At 37.1% G+C, this 20,286-nt stretch overlaps 1 protein-coding gene across 1 annotated transcript in view; it reads right to left on the bottom strand.

The window, feature by feature from the left end:
* Positions 1 to 11,132: 11,132 nt before the first annotated feature.
* Positions 11,133 to 20,286, bottom strand: part of LOC111609429 (LHFPL tetraspan subfamily member 4 protein-like) — a 34,160-nt gene continuing 25,006 nt past the window's right edge. The window contains exons 3-4 of the mRNA XM_023337890.1: positions 17,766 to 17,782; positions 11,133 to 15,442 (exon numbers count right to left, since the gene is read on the bottom strand). Coding sequence (XP_023193658.1) covers positions 15,389 to 15,442; positions 17,766 to 17,782 — 71 coding nt within the window. The 3' untranslated portion in view covers positions 11,133 to 15,388. The remainder of the gene's footprint in view (positions 15,443 to 17,765; positions 17,783 to 20,286) is intronic.

Here is a 20,286-nt window from a genome sequence, read left to right as displayed (position 1 = left end):
TATTCGCTCAAGTTGTCTTCACTTGTGTTGCAATAAGCACCACAGAGGGTTTTTTTTTTTTTTTTACCATTTGATCGGCAGAAGCTGTAACAAATACTGTAAATAAGACAGTTCGGCAAATTGTAAAATGAAAATTACCTTGGCACTTTTGTACGCTTTCAAACTGTTCAGTACAATTAAGAATACGTTTAGTTGCAAAGCAATGGATCATTATATTCACTGATTTACAAAACCTGTTCAGTCCACAGAAAGACACACAACCTTTGTAGAGAAGAGTGACTGAAATCCCTTCATTATGATGCCAAAAACTGATGGACAGAAAAGCTGCTTTAATTTATTGCTGCTTAAGGTGCATTTACAAATTCCTCAATCAAACTTTGCTGTTCGCACACAGCTTTTCTATTTCACTACTTATTTGCCTAATCAGTAATAACACAATGGAATCTGTTAAGTTTTTTTTTTACACTTTCATGACTGTACCTGAAAACCTGCCATGCTGTAGATATACTACAGAGAAATAATGCATCTGACATATTTTATTTCCTGTTTCTTCCTACTTGAAGCACACTTTGCAAACTATAGTGTCATGAAAAACAGAATAAAAAGGAGCGTTTCCCCAAAAACCTTAGAAAATTGTGAAGAACACATGATCAGGGCCAACGTTTAAAGAATACAAAGACAATGAACACAAAGACTCTTACATTACGATAGAAAGATCAGGAAGTTCACAGTTATGTTGTGACTACATCACGTCTCCAAAGCACACAAGCACTGGATGGACCACAGGGCAGTTTGGCCCCTTACTTCCTGACAGCCTGAGGTCAGTAACCATCTAACAAGCCATGCTCTGACAAAAGAGAAAATAAACCAGACAGCAACGGACTGGAAGGAAGGCACTGCAAAGCCTCCATGTTAACTCTACAGTTACACAAGATAACATTGTAATAACTCGGTGTTTGGACTCTTGGTGTCTTTGCTGTTTCTCAACTTGATGTTGAACACAGAATTCCAATTCTAGAGGATTCACATTGCACAGGAAGCTAAACTTTCTTTAAGAGATCCAGGTAGAGCTAGTTGACTATCACTATATGACAAATCTAATTTTAACTTTAAAGAAGGAGGTTTTACCTATTGTTATACCAAACCAGTAAAGAATGCCATATTCTTTTCATGACACAGACCAATGTTTAAGGCTTTGTTTACTGTCTGGATGTTGAAAGTGTTTTTGGATTTTGATTGGGGGAAAAGCTCCAGAAATTCTCTCTCTCTCTCTCTCTCTCTATATATATATATATATATATATATATATATATATATATGTATATATATATATTGTATATATAAAGTCAATGTTGTTTGTTATGGTTATTTAACTTTCCAAGAATTCAAGAATTGCTGAAATTGTTTGCACAACATTTTGAAAAACCATTAAAAGTATGAAAATGAACCACAAATACTGAAGTTCATAGAATTTAAATTTGTCGTTGCTCTACTGTCTCTTCTTTTTTGTTTGTTTTTATACCTTTGTGTGACCCTGCATGCTTTTATCTGCCACTTTGCTGAATTACAGTTAAGGATATTTTAAATCTACTTCAATAATTTAAAAGAATCTTCTTAATTCGTTTTTTAACCTCTCTTACCAGAACATTTAAACAGGTTTTATGGAGTCCGAGTGATCGTTGCAGTGAAAAGATCCAATTTCTCCGGACGACTGAGCTCAGTAACTAAACCACATCTGTAAAAGTGAAAGACTCTCAAAGGTCACCGTCACCTTGTGAGGTAACTGCAGGTTTTTCACCTCACCAACATCCTGTCATTTGCATTCTTGCTGAAAACCTCCAGGTTTATGTTTCACCTCCTGGTGAAGCTGGTGGAAGTGGAGGCTTTGGTCAGATGTGTGTGGTAGCAGTGAGGTAGGTTGAGGTCAGCAGCTTCTTCATGACCAAGCCAGGCTGCATGCGGCTGCATGTGGTTGGCTGAGTGTTGCTAAGTGAAGGTTTGCCTCCAGAGTGTGGTGGGTCCACAGCCTGTTCTAGGAAGCACAGATACAGCAGAATAGGACCACACACACACACACACACACACACACACACACACACACACGCACACACACACACACACCCCGACATGCCTGATGGTATTCGTTCTCGTAGCGAGCCCAAATCGACTCGGTTTACAGAAGCACAGAGCAGCACTAAGTCCCTCCTCCTGCCTCTGATTGGTTGTTTCTGACCAGGAGAGCTTAATTTCGTCAGATGGTGAAAGTATCTCAGGGAGGCGATGGAGGAGTTCGACTTTTTCACAGTTTATCTGTCTCAAAGTGTCACCACATGGTGACAGCTTTAACATACACAGATAAAGATGAAAGTTACAGATTCCAGCGTTAACATATTAGTATCTATAGTGGCTTTCAAATACCAATGTTTTTGTGATGTAAAACAAATTCAGTCTTCTGCTGCTTTAAGTCAAGTTTATTTGTATAACATTTTTAGCAACAAGGCAGTTCAAAGTGCTTTACGTCATAAAACATAATACAGTAACCAGTTATGGAACAAGCAATAAACATTACATTTGGTCAAATGCCATCATCAAAATCATCAACATACAACAAACATATTGATCAGTGTGTGTTATTATTGATCAGAGGCAGCTCTAACCAGGTTGGTTTTAGTCCTGATTTAAATTAGCTCAGTGTTTCAGCTGTTTTTCAGTTTTCTGGAAGTTTGTTCCAGAGTTGTGGTGCATAGAAGCTGAATGCTGCTCCTCCATGTTTGGTTCTAAGGGTTACAAACCAAACATCCGTGATAGTTATGCTAATTAACCTCACTTCATTGATTAATTCACAAAGTGAAACACATTATACAGAATAATTCCACACAAATCGATGCTTTAAAGCCTTTATTTCATTTTTTGTGATTATTTTCTGCTCACAGCTGCTAAAACCAGCATTTAATATTAGATCACAGCCGACCAATAAACAACATTTTAACCAAGAAGTGTGGGCTTAATAAAAAGTAAGTTTAATACCTGCTTAAAGGTTCTAATTTTCAAAAGCCATTTTTAATCTGACAAACGAACCTTGTTGGAACGCATCTGATTTATTGAATATGAGAGTATTTGAGGCTTCAACCAAATCTAGAGAATGCAGAATTGAATTTTCAAATATAGGATGATTCCATGTTACAAAGGACATGCAGCAATCCAAGATTCATACAGCTTGATCAGACACGCCAAACGTGTTCTTCAGCTGGCTTCCTCCTTCTGATCTGACTCCATCCTGCTCCTTAACCAACTGTGTGATATAAGCTCTCCAGTGAGGAGGGGCCTACTTAAAGGCCACTCTTCATTGAAACGCTTCATCCAGAAGGTTTGCTTACCGCATCTGTAAACCACATCAACAAAAACTGGAACTGAATCTGAAAAAATATGCTCAGTGTTTTGTTTTTTTGTTATAGATATACACACAGTTAGGTTATTGCTGCACAGTCATATTCAGTAAGCATTCTGACGAGGCTTAAAAGAAGCTTTTGAAAATAACTTCCGAATTCAGGTTTTAAACCCAAATTTCTGTACTGATAAAAAAAAGTTATTTATTGATCTGATTTAATATTCAAATTTTTAATGTGGTGCTTTTATCAGCTGGAAGTGGAAAATCATCACAACTAACAGCAATAAAGACTTTAAAACTTCCAGCTATGTAAGTAATATAAACAATGTATTTCACTTAGTGACAAAGTTTTAATGACAACCTAACACAATCTAACCTTTTAAAAGGGCAAAAATCAACATTTTTGAGCTTTACATAATGTAGTAATATTATTCCCTGGAGTGTTGCCTTGATTCTTTCAAGCATGTTTGAGAAATCTTTTAATCTCCCATGGCAACCATTCAACTATCTCCGCCTTCAAGGCACAGACCAAGGTTCCACCTCACAGAGCAGCCCTCCCCCCCAACCCCCCACTCAGCTCCTTCAGACTAGCCAACAGCAATTAGCAAACACATGAGGGAACTATGCATATGCTGAGCTCATTATTGGAGCCACATCTCAGTGAAATGCTGGTAAAAATGTTGTTAAAGGGTTAATAGAGGAGCCATGTTGTGTGTGTGTGTATACATACAGTATATATTGAATTTGACTTAAAAGACATTTTTCTTGAAATTGGGCCTCCTCCTTTGGAATTTTGCTTCAGGAGTTCCAGAAGGCATATATATATATATAATACATAATTTGATGACAACTGAAGGTAAATAGTTACTTGATTGTATTGTAAAATTGTATTATGTGCCTGGAAAATGCATAATACAAAAAAAAAAAAAAAAAAAAAAGTTTGTGTAGAGTTTTTGGACCCACTGTACTCCACTGAATCAATGCTGTGTGGCACTTTTTGTACTTCAAAAATAGATAGAAACCCTAAATGGGTGAGAAGCTCTGCTGGATGCCCAGTGCTGAGCTGCTCCATGCAGACCTCACCGAACAGGAAGCTGCTGATGAATTACAGGTACTCACTGCGACAGCCTGCGGAGTCTCCAGTTGCAGGTCGCTCCACCGTCTGTGTACAGTCGGGACTGTGTGATATTTCTGGCCGTGTGACTCAACACCAACATGACAAAAGACGTGACAAGTCTTAAATAAATAATATTATGTCAGGCCTGGCTTTATGCACGGTGAGGGATCCGGGCCTCGGCTCACTGTGGTGCCTGGGATTAAGATCGTCTGATGACAATAACTAGCAAATCAAATAGAGTGAGAAATTCCAATAAAAAAATTAATAAATAATGTAATTTATTTACATTTATTTATTTATAACACTCAATCCTATTAATTGGTTTTATTTCTGCACATCGGCTGCATTTTCTTTGACAGTATATTTGCGCAATTTGACATTTTGAGAACAAATCTTAATGGAAATGCCAATTTCAAAAAACACTTTTTTTTTAATAAGTTTTGGCGAAGGATGAGGTTTTCTTTTTGTTTTTTGGAGTCGAATTGAAATTGGTTTATCTTGCAAAACTGCAACAGAAACACATCACACTAGTGACATGATCAACTTGATGCTCCTACTGTCACAAACCATGAACAAGATGCCAGGAAGAAGTTGGAGGATGAAGGAGCGGCTAGTTTATTCACGGGTGATTTTAATTGCCTTTCCTAATTAATGGAAACAATGTAATTAGGATATACTGTAGTTTTTTGTTTTTAACATTAGTGGGATATTGACAAAGTTTTGTGCACATTTGTAATGGGAACCCAGTTGGTCTAATCCAAGTAAAAAAAGCATTAGGGAACTAGATCAAATTTGTTAGCATTTGCATTTTTCTTTACAAATTAAAATTTTTACTGTAGAAACTGAAAATATTTTAATATTTAGCTTTTCTGTGAATCACTGAACCAATGTTTAGCTCCACAGTAGAGCTGCTTCACATCTGGCGCCTGTAAACAGATGTTCCAGCTGAAACAACCGAACTGATCATCCTGGTCTGGAACCAAAGCGCTGCTTGCTTACTTGTGTACTTTTCCAATATTCTGCTAATGTTTTGAAGTCACTTTGCAATTGTGCCATTTATATATAAGAAATGCAATTAAAATCAAACACGAAAGCCTTTGATAAGTCGTTAAAACATTCATCCTAGCACAAAAACTTTTTAGCAAAAAATGTGACTTTTTAAAAAAATATATATTTTATTGGCCTGCATCTGTGAAGCAAATTTATGTTCAGAATTTCAATTTGAACAAAGTATGATTAACAAAAACGCAGCTAATGTACATAAACTGACTCGTGATGCAGAGAAAGTGTTATGCAAAATACACCAATTTTGGTAAGGTTGAAAAACCTCACTCTCACACAGACTTATTAAAAAACATGTTTTCTTTTTAAATTAGTTTCCATTTAACAATAGGAGTGCTAGGTTTTCGATTTCTCCCTAGACTTACTGAAACAGTGCCAAAAAGACCCTGAGTCCAAACTGACGACTCTGATGGCTCAAATTAGCCTCCATTCATCCATTCATCCATTCTTCTATTGTTCTATTCTTCTATTGTACATGTGGTCGTTGACCGTCAGGCCAGAAGGTAGGAGTGTGAATAGTCTATGTTGGGGGTGGGTATCTATGATACCTACAACTAGTCAGTTTAGTTTTGAAGCATACATGAAGTGTTTTTGGAGAGATGTGACCTTTTGCAGCTGATCCACTAATTTATTTTTGTATTTGCAATTTGTGCAATTTTAGAGTCAACAGAAATGCAGCTACTTACAATCATGTGAAGGGAATGTTATCTTCAACCTGACGCAGCATCACCCTGGAGTTTCTCTGTCCTACGCCACAAACTGACCCAACACCATCATTTGAGGAAACTCTCCACACCAGCTTTCTTCACAGTCCACTGAGGCTTGGATTTGATGCTTGGTGTTACATGGCACCAATTCAGAAGACATGACAACTCCAGGTACAGATACAGATGTAATTAAACACATTCTGATTCTGGACTGCAGTAAATCTGCCTTTCATTTTCTTCCAATGAAGAAAGAATTGAGCCAAAAGAACAAGTTTTTACTCTACTGGTCTATTTTCCAACCCTCACCTGTGGTCATGAGATACGAACTGAAACAAGATTCCTCTGTAGGGTGAATTGGTTCGGACTTGGGAGTTATTTGTGAATCTCCATCGTCCAGTTTGGAGTTAAATTTCTGCTCTTCCACATGAAAACGATGCAGTTAAAGTGGCTTGGTTTATCTTCTTCTGTAGAAGAGCCCAGGAAAGATGAAGAAGGGAAACTCTACATAAGTTCTGACGATTGAACACCTTTGCATTCCAGTAACAGGATGTCTGAGTTTCCCTCCTGTGCCCTGCTGCCACTTCCTATCAAAGTTATGAGCTGTTAACTTGTCTAAATTCAATAAATCCTTCACAACTGATTTTGAATGTAAAATATCTTTAATTACCTTTTTCAAAATGTGTTTTAATAACAGAATTTCTCATCACTGTGAGATTGAATACTATTCACAAATAGGAATTAGACACAATTTTCAAATCAAAATCAATATGTCACCCTTAACCGTGGCGAGCGACAGGCCCCTTCGAGACTCTGCACTCGTACACGATCAAGCAACTGGAGAAACAGACTTCTCCTTCCTTTTTTAATTTTCAAACGTTTTGGGCATTGGGATCTCAAAAAGCAGCGGCCCATTAGCGAGTCCAAACTGAATCGAGGGTTTTTAGGTCTCATCAGACCAAGGAACCGTCATATTTCATACCTAAATATTTTTGAAAGTAAAACCGTAACAGAACAGAAGAGTCTGTGATAAACACATAAAAACAAAGATCTCATCAGAAATACATGACAAATATCTGTATATCATTATTTTGTTGTACAAAAGCAAAACTGATTCTTTTTTCTTTTTTCTCTCATGATAACACATGATAGTTTATGGTATTTTGGCAACATCTGCATTTCAGGAGTTAACAGAAAGTCAACTAGACTAACATAAGTCACTGAACATTATTCTTTTTTTTGTTCCCAATCTCTCCCGCCCCACACAATACATCTTTATATATGATATTGCATGATAAAAAGATGATAAATCATTGACATGTCCATGACATTTACATAATCCACAAACATTTTGTTTGTAGCTAGAAATCAGAAATTACTTCTCACCGACTCTTAACAGCCTCTCAGTCTTTTTCACATCATTAAATGATCCCACAGTTCTAGACTGAGGCGAATTCAGCTTTGCAGTCCAATTGACAATTGAAAATAAAAATATATGTTTTTTACTCCTACGTTCTATACAAAGTGAGGTAATTAATTCGACTTTGTTTTAATTTCATGGTTTGAAACTGAATTGACCTCAAATCTATAAATAACCATCTCGTTTCAGAGCTCAGCCTGTAGTAGAAAAAAAAAAACCTACCGTGCCACTACTTGTTTTGCTGGTTCTGCACCACATCAGAATTAATTCAAGAGTTCTTAGAGGCACCTGGAGTGGTACAAATATGTGCTCATCAGGGTTAAGGTATTTTCAGTTCCTTTTTAAGGTTTTTTTTTTTTTTCATAGGTTCATTGTCAAGTCTTCAGGAACCAAAGTACCCAGAAAAAAGACCAGAACGACGATCGTACAGGTACTGATTCTTGGAAGCCTCACATGACCACAGAGGCCTCTGGGCTATGTTTTCTTTATATTCTAACTGTTAATATGTTATGAAATTATGTCCTGGGCCTGTGGGAAAAAAACCCCTCCTAAAACAAATGACAGATGCACGCTACAATGTGTGAGAAACATGACTGACTGCTTAACGCAGCCCTTCGTATGGAACAGTATACAAATTCTGCTCAGATAACTAAACGAACATCAAAAGCAAGTATGAGTATTCTTTACCAAATGGTTGAGTTTCACTGCAAATGTTTGTCTGTTTTTTTTATTTATTTTTTTTTTATGTTTGCACAGATAATTCAAGGTTAAACAGAAATAAACATCTCTTGAATGAGGGCCCAGCACTTTTACACTACGACAGTGGAGTGACATAAGCCAGGGGTCTGTGCAGAGCCTCCATAGACAGCATCATTAGATTCAGCATAAGGGCTGTTATCATATTGTCTTAAAGGCCCAGAAAGAAAAACATCATCAGTGCTAATCTAGTCTACACTTCATCAAAAGACCCAGAGTGAAGCAACTCATCAATTAAATGATGACCTCATCAAGTCACTCTTATTTTTGACTTGTTTTGTTTGTAATTTCCATAATGAGCCTTTAATACAGTACTTAGTACACAGCTTCCTGAGAATTAGCTAGCTACCATTCTAAAAAGACACTGTACATCTAGCTATCTGCTTAATCTATAGTAAAGGATTGCACTGGAATCCACTGCAAATGAACCAAGTGAAACGATATCCAATTGGTTCAGTCGGTAGGCATCTTGTCCTTCATTTATAAATTAGTCAACTTTTAAAGGTTGGTTGAAATTCTTCATGAGAGAAAAGTCTGAGTTTTGGACTTTCCCCACAGTGAATGTGTCAGCAGTCATGGACTACAGTTTCCAGATGTCTTAACTGGAGTAGACAGTGGTCAGACAGTGGTCAGACAGTGGTCAGATCAGACTCATGACAGGATGTCGAGTAGGAAATTAATGCAAGTTTATGCAAGTAACTAACTCCCTGTTTTTGGTTTATTAAGCACCTTCACACCTCTAAGTAACGCTAATCTTTGAAAAGAAAAATGGAACTTTTTTTGGCTAGCCAAGCCAACTGCTAAGCAATTGCTTATCTACTTAGCTGAATAGCACTCTAAAAATGTTGGAGTCGTTCATTAAAACACTTTCACCCCTCTAGATTACACCATCTTTCAAAAGAAGAAGGGATTTTTTTTTGTTTTTGGCTAAATAAGATGACTGCTATTCTACTACTTAGTTAACTGAGCGGCACTAAGCTAAAAATGTTCTAAACATTTCCAGTTTTTGGGAAGTCTGCAAATATTCTCCAATCATGGATTTCTCAAACCAATATCTACTGCCAGTGAGACATTGACTGCTCATACACACCCTTCAAAACCTTACTGAAAAAAAACAAAAAAAAAGCAATAAAGAATGCTTCCCTAACAACTCATGACATTGATTAAAGTTAGTTATAAGAGTAAAAGGTACTTTATGGAGGGTGTTCTCTGTTTGTGATTTGGCCCAATGTATAAACCACCAGGTCAATATTTGACAGCTCAGTAAAAATCATTTATCTTCTTAGGAGGGTTTATGGTTTGATTGTACTTTTCCTTTACTTGGGCACAGCAAGTCAGTTTGTCATATAAAACAATTATCCATGCACACAGTTAATTTTATTCCTGTCATGACTTAAGCCAAGCTTTGGGAGTTTCAGTTACAGTGTGTCAGCCTGAAGGGTTCCTCTGAGAGGGATAAAAATCCCCCATGGTGCCCTGGATTACAGCGGACTGCTTTGTCATGTTGTGCAACCACAGTTTGTCATGGTAGAATCCTGCTAGTCACCAGAACCACAGCAAACAGTGGAGAAATATGAAGCAGCTAAAGCACAAAGAGCCCATCATTTGGCCAGCAGGTACAGTAATTGATCTTAGACAAAAGAAAACAATGCTCTTGCTGGCAGTCAGTAATGTAAAGCAGGTAATACCTTTTTGTTCAAATTACGACACATTCATTTGATGAACACTAACAAACTACCGTACCTCCTTTGTTCTTGTGTAAACTGATCATTCGGAACCCATCAAGTCTCTAGACCAGGATGTGAAATCATGTTTATGTTCAAATCTATCAGTGAGGGTAACAACCAGTTTAATGTCACAGCTACATGGATAACGCAGGAAACATCTGGCAGTTATCCCAGAGGACAGTGTGTGGTCTGCAGGTCTTTGGGGATTTTTTTTTTTCTTTAGCAAATTCCAGACCAATAAGCTCAAAGGTTCTAAAGAATCAATAATCCCATCAAATGGACTTTCTAAAAAACATGGAGGTAAAAAAAAAGAAGTCATTTGCTTGTATTTCTTAAGTTCAACACATATTCTAGATTTCAGAAAAGTTCAACATTTGAAGCCACATCAACTGTTGATTCAGCAAGAGAACCAACTTGTGATCCGGGATTAACCAGTTTCACAAACTACTAACATGTTTCATTACACTGGCGTTAAAAGTTTAAGGCTGAGAAACTACCAGACCATTGTAAGTTTAGTCTGGCTGTATGGAGAATAGAATTGCACAACACTCCCCCTTCCCCACCTGTTGCTGCGCACTCCTGAGCCAAAGAAGGCCCAGTACACCTTGCCTTTGTAACAACAGAAAAGACAGATCTGGTTGTTTAGAATGCTGCCAGTACGAGCAGATGGAACCTAACAGAGTTTCTCCAGTCATTCCTATTAAACAGTTTTAAACTTCAATTAGCGAGCTATGAGTTGCATATCTATTATGTCTCTATTATGTCTCTATACAATTTGATATCCTTACTAAATAACCAGCTAATATCAGATTTTTGCATTTATATTCTTCTCTAAAGAGCAGAAAGTCAAAAATGAATAACATGTTGTTGAATAAGCACATTTAAAATAATGAATAAAAGTAATGGAAAATCATTCTAATTTAATAATCAATTAGTTATTTTTAAAGGAATGACAGAATAAATTGTTTCTACGTTAAATAAAATCTACTTTATTTTTCAATTTTGTGTAATGCCTGACATTTTTATTTTCCTCAAGGTTCAAACACTATGAGGATCTCATACCGGCTCTAACAGAAAGGTAAGCACACGATCACATCAAAGATTTTTTAAAAGCTTTAAGTTCACAGCCAAATGCAAAACTAAAGATAGAAATCTGGAAATTTCTCTTAAGGTAGAAATGTCGTAACCATCCACTACATAAAATCTGCCGCCGGTTTGACTCTCTAACATGATATTTTTGTTCAAAACCATTTTGAATATTTCCAGCGTCATGTGAGTAGCTAACACTCTTTTAGCTAAGTAAAACAGTTCATTTGGATTTGCCTCTTCAGCTCGGTTCTAGCATCATAGCCTCCACAGTTTGAAGTTCACACTGCTTTTTGGGTAACATGTTTATTAATGAAAGTATAGTATAGCATTTAATGTGTTGTTCTCACAAACACATGCCCTGATTAAAATAAAATAAGTCATTTCTAGCAGGTTTTCTGAATCTAAATAACTTGGAAAAATGGGAGTGTCGAAAAACAATCATTAAGTAAAAAGTTTAAAAATGAGGGAGTTTATTTTACTTTGTTAATACCATCTTGTGTTTCACTAATGCTCCTAAATAAAAATGATGGGAGAAAAACAGGACTTGATGCAAAATGTTTAAAATGAGCTAATTTATCAGCGTTTGCCTCAATGTTGTGTTAAAATGTGTTTTTTCCCCATAAAGCAATAGCTTGGATCTGTAAGTTATCAGTTTGTTGCCTTTGTGGTATAGATGTCCTTTAACAGCAGTTAGCTAGTAGCTATTAAGAAAGATCTTCACCCACTTTAGCTAATTTTAGAAATAAAATAAATAAAAAAAAACCTCAAACTGAAAATCTTAATACCATGTGATGCAGTGCTACATTAGTAGATATTAACTGGTACATATTCAGAAGTCAGTAATGTTTATTTCTTTTTTTTGTAGCCAAACTAAAGTTGCTAAAGTTACTTTGGCAAAGTATCAATCCAAATGGGATCATTCCCAAACCACTTTGAGACCTGTAAGACCTGCAAGAACCACATCTTTTGATAAAGTTGCTGAAATGACAGGTTGCAAAATGTAATGGTTTACTTCCCTCTTAAAAAAGTTGACGAGTCCCATTGTCTCATCCAACAACCTCAACCAATGTAACTTTAGCGCAGAAACACATTGTTTAGGTGAAAAAAAGAGAATGGTAACTTGTGAAACTGTAACATTTAATGTCCTCTATAGCAGCTTTGCATCCCACAGATTAAACTAGTTTGTTTTGTTGTTTTAAATGGTTACAGTTATCTAAGGCTAATCCGCCAGGCTAGCTGCAAGCCTTGAGTGGGTCAGAGAAGTTCTTTATTTTTCTAAGAACTAATTGACATAGAATTTAATGTCTACAATAGGTAATGAACTAAACAGGTTAGTTAGTAAGAAGATTTATGTTTGGTCATTGTTTTTTAAAAAATAATGCTTCTTGGCATTTTTTCCCCCTAAACTGTTGTAGAGTTGAGGACCTGCGTCACACTCATGATAATGTTTTCTGTCCTACTCAGCCAAGGCCAGTCTGTTTCTGATGGAGGCAGTGTGTATGGTGTAGGGCAGCATGACCCTCACTGGAAAACCAAGGCTTGTCATCGTTAAAGGCAATCTCAGTGAAGAGAAATATCAAAATGCTATTTAAAAATCAGTGAAAATCTCCACATCTCCCCTCTTAAGGATCAAATTCTGTCCTCCAAAATGTCAATGCTTACCTCCAGAATTAGCCCAGCCATTGCTTTCTTGCACTATTCTGCTAAGTTCAGATCTTGCTAACAGCTCCGGTAGAGTTTCTGCCGGGCCAGACAGCGAACCGAAGAAGTTGTGGATGATAACCTTGATTTTCTGTGCCGTTTTAGAGTTGTAGTCTGGCTGTAGCTTTAGCAACTAGCTAACCCCAACCCAAATATTGAATTAGCATTAACAGTACAGCATTTCTCTCTCCACAGTGGAGAATGGTTGGTTACAGAGCAGGTAATTTCCAGTAATCTTCATAGTTTGGCAGATTACACATGTCACATTGGCAGTTGGTTAAAATGTAAAACTTCAACAGAGTCCACAGCCTCCTGGAAACAATTGTTTCTCAAAGGGCTGGTTTTTTACCAGGCTACTCCAGAGGCAGATTTACCAGAAAATACCTCTAGAATCTGGGAGTGGAGAGGATGTAATGGTCTGCCTGCAACGCAAGCACCTGTAGGATCAGCCAGGGCGTCCCATTAACGCCAGGGTGGCCAATACAACCACACTGGCTGACTGATGACAATGGCTAGTTGAGGAATCAGATGCCATCCCACAGCAGTGTCTGACCAAGCTGGCGTCCATCTTAACAAGGACTTACAAGTCTGTTGTTGTTGAGGTCCTTGTTTTAAATTGGTAAGCTACAAATACACTGTATGTCTTGTTTGTTCAGACTTCAATTTTTCAATGCCTTAATGGAAGCTGAACTGCAGGCAGTAGCAAAATAAGCTTTAGCATAAAGGACTTGGCTAGCTATTCATGGCCTAACCCACATACAGAGCTCTGATGCTCAACCCCAAAATGCCTTTTATTTCCAAATTTGGTACAATTTAAGGGGAAAATTAATTAGCTTAAAGGAATTTATGGCTTAGAAGCATTTCTAGGATAAAGAAATATTCAAATCAACACAAATTTTCTTACTTTAGGTACATTACTGATAACTTCACAGCACTTCACTTTAAAAATAAAATCCAAGCCATCGCTTTAGTAATTGCATAAAAAATTTAAAATCAAGTTTAGCACATTCACTCATTCACCTTTTTTCCTTATTCATGAAGAACTATGTGTACACTGAAGTGTTGAAATGCTTTTAAGTCAGGAAGTGTCTACCTTTGTCTTTTTGCTGCATTAGCTGGTTTTATTATTACTTAAATTTTAAACTTTTTTTTTATAGCAGATGGTTGTCCCACTGGGGATTTTCTGTTTTAAAGAGGCATATGTGACATGGCCTTAATGCAGCACTTGGGGCCACCACTAGCTGTCATATTCACACAGTCTTAAGACATCTGTAGCGTAAACTGATCACTGTATGCTGGAACCATAAACTGGAGTAAACTGCACACTGAAGAGAGGGGGATTGTGAGATGACACAAACAAGTGAAACACAAATAAAAGATTTTTCGACATGACAGTTGCAGCTCAAGTCAACGGTAAAATTGACAACATACTACAGGGTGGAAATCTACAATAAGCAGCTTCTTTTGAGGCCATGTTGAAGCAGGAGTAGTGTCTCTTTTTTTCCCCCCTCAAAAAAAAAGAGAAAAAAAAGGTGATCAAACACATTTATTCCGAGTCACGGTGCTCTGCTTCTCTGTGGATCTTCCAGCTATGAGGTCTGTGTTATTCCCATCTGTGTGATCCCACTAAATCAGTAGTGGGGAATCGTGGGAACACAGCAAATCCGAACGTATACTCAGATGCCCTTCCAGCACGAGGAACACTGAAACGGAGGGTAGAAATACTATACTCGAATGCATCGGAGTCAGATGAGGTTTTGTCGTCGGCTGTTCACGTCAGCAGTTATGTTATTTACATTGTTTAGTATGTACAGTAGAGAATCTCCCAGAGATGTTAAATTCTGTAAAGCTGCAATGGGGTACTCCTTTAAATTCTTCACATTTAAAAATCCTTAGATGAAGAGCCATATGAGTCCCTTTATTTTTATTTTTTATTTTTTTTTACATGTGTAGTAAAGGAACGTTCTGGTATATTGCGAGTCATGACTGTAACTGTGCGAGGAGTACCACTTATCTGTTGTTTGATGCTTTGAATGTACACACCACACAAACTCAAAGTCAGTAAATAGCGACACTTTAAATAAACAACTGTAAAACGGACCTTATGGTTCTTCATCTTAGGGATCGGAGTTCTCACACAAAAAAAACTCAAGACTTTAAATACAGTAAATATTTTTCATCATAAAGGTATTTGTTGAGAAAGTTGAGCGTTAAATGCACTGTACAACCTTATATTTTTTTTTTCAAAATATAGTTTATCCTCGTGTTTGTTGTAGTTTTTTTTTTTTATAACTTACACAATCCTATACACGGGGCGTCTGCATTGAAATTGGGTGATATCCTGATCATTGGATAGGAAAGAAGAATAGAGGGCGGAGAGATAGAGAAGAGAAAGAGAGAAGTTGTTCAGTGCCATTGTTGCCCTCAGTGAAGACGTTGCACTCCGTATCGCGGCTCTCTTCTGTCTCGTACCTCAATCTGTGAGAAAAAATAAGACAGAAGACACATCACTAATCTGCTTTTGAAAATACAATATATTAGATGACAATTTATCAAGTAGATTTAACATTCATTCTCTATTAAAATTATGTCTGCAGTATAGCAGGGCCTTTGAAGGAAGCAGACCCTGAATTTGGACATACACTATCTTTTTTCCTTTTTTTTTAACATGGCCTGTCCAGCAGTGTGGAGCTCAGGATTATTGTCTGAGTGTCAAGGTGTGGCCCAACAGATTTACTTTCACAAGTGAAACATTACGGCTTTCCACTCGATGCCTATATTTCAAACTTCTTTGGGTTTATTTCAAATGTTATGGGCACATAGATGAAGAAGAATGGAGAAAGGAAAGAGAGAAAGGTATGGAAAAGGTTTTTAAAGGAAAGGAGATAGGAGTAGAGGAGAGAAAGAAGCATAAAGTGAACATCTTTAAAGTCTCCCTCTAAACCTGCGGAAAGAGGAAAAACTAAACCGAGAAACCACAACAACTAACAACATTTGCATATGTAATAACAGTTACAAGGTCATTGGAAATTACAAAGTAATACAAGATGTATTTAGTAGTTTATATTTATTTATTTGGACACACCCTATACCAAGGGTGGAACTTTTAGATGTATCTCTACTTCAACACACCTGAGTCAAATAATGAGGTCATTAGCAGGACTCTGGAGAACTTGACTGAACTTAGGAGGTGATTCAGCTGTTGGATTCAAATGTGTTGGACCAGGGAGACATCTAAGGGTTGCAGGACACTGGCCCTCGAGGACCAGGATTGCCCACCCCTGCCCTATACCAAAGTACCTCATCCATAGTTCACCCAGGATTTCTGTTTGGTGTTACCAACTTCAGGCCACTATAACTTCACTATAAAGGTATTGTGGGAGGTTGGGATATGGAATCCAAATAGGCCACGTTTTGAGCTTCTGTTGCTAATGTGACGTCCTGGAGAAACCATGAACTGGTGGACACCAGCATTATATATTTAAGTACTCCGTACTCAACAGACAGACACCAGGTGGTAGCACAGGAAAAACTCTAGGCATGAAAGGTGCTTGTCTCTGAGCAATTAGAAAGACTTTTACTTGGCGCAAAGGAACTTCCAGCACACTTTCCTTATTTTTCAGATCACTCTGAACCTGCGCAAAGAGGTTCTCAGGCTGGATGGACCTGAGTGGGAACTGCATGTCTGGACTGGTATGCAGTGGGAACTGCAATATCATCTTCGGCAATATCATCTTGTGGCAAAAGAAGAACGTCAATTTCTCTCTAATCTGGACCCCGTTTTCTCTGCATATTTTTCTGCAGAGCAGGCAGAGTTTAAGGAAAGCCAATCATGCTGAAGAGGTGCCTGTGGTTGTTGAAAAGATCTGGCAATCCAGGAGAAGACAAGCTTCATCCAGAGATGCTTAAGTTCTGGGACACTGTGGCACTCTCATGGTAGACACATCACTGCAATGTTAAATGGAGGGCCAGGAAAACCACTTTAGAGTAGCAAACCAGGTGGTGGTCCAAATATTTAAGGAATAAAAGTTTCCTCTGCTTTAGAAGGCAGGCTCCAATGATTGTTGAATGTCAGACTCAGATTGAGCCTGGCCAAAGAATTACTCTCATGAAATTGGCTGGTCTACAAAGAGTACCCTCTTTAAATGTGGTAATAAACTTTATTTAAAAAGGAACAATATACAACTCAAGTATAAATATCACCATTTCATGCACTGCTCCAGATCATAGTATGAACTAATTTGCATCTGCCGTTCCTTGACAAATGCAGACAGGTGTAGGGGACTTGTGTCTGCATTCTCAGTTCAAAGCAAAGCACATTCCTGTTGCATGTCAGACTCTGCCAGGGCCACACCTGACCCATTGTTTGATCGTGTTTGTTGGGTTCATAGAAAGGATCATCAGGTGTTCCTTGGAGAGAAGGATGAATTGTTTTTAGAACCTTAGGGATGAAGGTTCTTGAAATTGGCTGGTGTCTACATGCTATATCCTTCAGCAAACACTTTGCTGTGCTTCTTAACCAGAAAAGGGTGCACCGTCGTGGGGTTAGGCTTTGTAAGAATTTTGGTGTTTTGTTCAGAAGTAATAGTGTGAACACGTGAGAGATGGATAAACAGATTCCTATTTTACATATTGTCATGCTTGAGTTACTGTGGGCCATCACAGAGGGAAACCGGACCGAAAACCAAAACTGTCTATGTATTGTCGACTTATAAGGTTATTCAATATACACACAGACTTGTTTTATTTCAAGCATATTCTTCAATTGTTCTCAAAAAATGTGTATTGCAGATCAACTTACCCTCGAAACAGCAAAATCTGCAAAGACAGAGAAGGAAAAACTAGCTTACATACTGCAACACACAATGAGAAGGAACTGCAAAGTTTTGCAAAAACATGAATACACTTATAAATAAGTTTGTGTAAAGCATTTAGGTCATCCTCTTACTGGGGGGAAACACTGCTTTGAAACTACATTTGACCCTTTGTGTACATACACGTTCACATGGAAATATTTTGTGAATTACCTACAATTAAATAAAATTGCGAAGGTAAAATTATCCACTTTTTAATATCTATATAGTATTTCAATTCACTTATTTCAAGACCTGCCTTTATCATAGATTGTATCATATTTTACATTTCAATAGGTAATGAAAAACTAGAATTGGTAAATTATTAATTCAACCCAAATCTTGGGTAGTTGTAAACAAACATTGGGCCGGATGTATTTTTTGCCTAAAAGAGACCTAAAGGGTCATCATCTGACCAAATTCACCTGACGGATTAAATGAAACAAAAAAGGGAAATATTTGATTGTTTAACATATTAATTAAACCAAAGAGTCACTTGCGACCCCGGAAAGACCCTGATGAAAACTGTGATCCTATCTCTATACAGCTGAAGGTCCAACATATTCATTTTCAATTCATTATTAAAGTAAAACGGTGAAGGTAAAAAATTAAACTTGTTAGGGTTTCTGCACCAGGGCAGAATCATTATAAAATGCAGTTGATATAGTGCTGGGATTGGTGGGCGTTTTATGTGTAAACTCATAGAAACAGTCAGCGAGGTTAATCAGATAAGAACAGAAAGACACGCCCACGCTCTGGAATATCTCAGTTACCATGGAAACCATCATGAAGATAGATCGTCAGAAAAACCGAGACATCTTATGTCACTATACTCTGACTCTTCCTCTCCCTCCTTCTCTGTTTTTTTTACTGTTTTGCTTTCCTCTCACCATTTACTATGTCTCATGTCAAAAGAAATTTTCTCCCCATCCACCCTCTCCCCCTTTTTTTTTAAACGCTGATCTTTGTTTTGTGATGATGCACTTTGGGTTTTTGGAGTCAGATCAAACACAAAATCCTTATATAAGAAGACTTTTATTGTTCAAAAATAATATCTCCTGCCTGTGCCCTTCCACCAGCGCTCTTCCTTTCCTCCTCTTCCCCTTTCTTCTTAGAGCATAGAACAATGTGATTGGCCTGCCCTGATGCAATACCATGCAAACTGTCAGAAAGCTCCCAGAGGACTCTCCCTCACTCTTAGATTCAGCACTGAGAGCAATTTGGCTGGAGATACAGAGGTCAGATTGAAGTGTATTCATTCTGAACCAAGCAAATCTCACTCCTGATAATGGTAATGGGCTCAGTTTATGATCAAGAAATTAGAAAAGTTGGAAAATTTTACCTTTTCAGGCTACTTTTAAATGAGGGATCTATTTTTTTTTTTTTACCTAAAGTGCAGATTTAAAAGCAACTTATCTAGTGAAATTAGTTACTAAATGTATAAATGACACTGTAAGTTAGTTATCTTTAAACCGTCAAATGCAAGAACAGTATATTGAATTAGGTAACGTGTGTAACTTTAAATAAGATTAGGTTCTGTCTGAAACCTAAGTAAAATTCCAGCAAAGCAATTTAAAACCAGCCTGAAGGAGAGGATTTAAAAGTTTTAATGGGATCCTGGTCTCATTGGATTTATCAAGACAGAAATCAATTTAGTTAAGCAGGGAGAATATTTTCCATGAGCTTTATACACTGTATATACTGTATACTATATATACTGTATACTGTGTATTTCTGATATAATACTTATATTATTATTATACTTTCATATCACCAATGTGTTGACACTGTATGGTTTGTCTTTCCCCAGAATCACTAAGACTCTTATTATACACATTTTCAAAAAGTTGATTGATCCCAAAATTGCACCCAAAAACAGTTTTTAAACACTCTTTCAATGACGATCGTACAGTATAAATTTCCAATTCTGCATTTTCATCAATTTCTCAATTTTCAAACTACATAAATATAGTTTTGAAAGTAACACTTTTGATGAAACCAACCTTCGGTCTTATTGAATTTTTCCAAGTAATTATAATGTCTCTCTTCTTTCCCATAAGAAATAAGGTTGTATGATCTGCAAACACAACTAACGTCAGCATGTTTATCTACATTTACTCTACATTTATCACTGATGTATGTAATGAAGTGTTCGGGACCGAATACTGAGCCTTGTGGGACACAACAAGTAACATTCAAAGATTCAGACTCTGACTGACCAATCTGTACAAATTGTTGTTTAATACAAAGATATTTTTTAACTAGTTCTTTTCTATTCCACTCCACTCATATCTTTCTATTTTTGTAGCATCATCTTATGCTCAATAGTATCAAAGCCTTTTTCCAGGTCAGTTAAAATCCACACCGGATATGTTTTACTATCTACATTTTTAATTTAATTCTACTTATATTTTCCACTATCTATATCACTGCCATAGGTGTTGATCTAAATCTATACTGACTCTCCTC

Source organism: Xiphophorus maculatus, chromosome 1 (assembly GCF_002775205.1).
Source record: "Xiphophorus maculatus strain JP 163 A chromosome 1, X_maculatus-5.0-male, whole genome shotgun sequence".
NCBI lineage: Eukaryota > Metazoa > Chordata > Actinopteri > Cyprinodontiformes > Poeciliidae > Xiphophorus > Xiphophorus maculatus.
The sequence above is the reverse complement of the archived record's forward strand: the minus strand, read 5'-3'. Positions and strand labels throughout refer to the sequence as shown.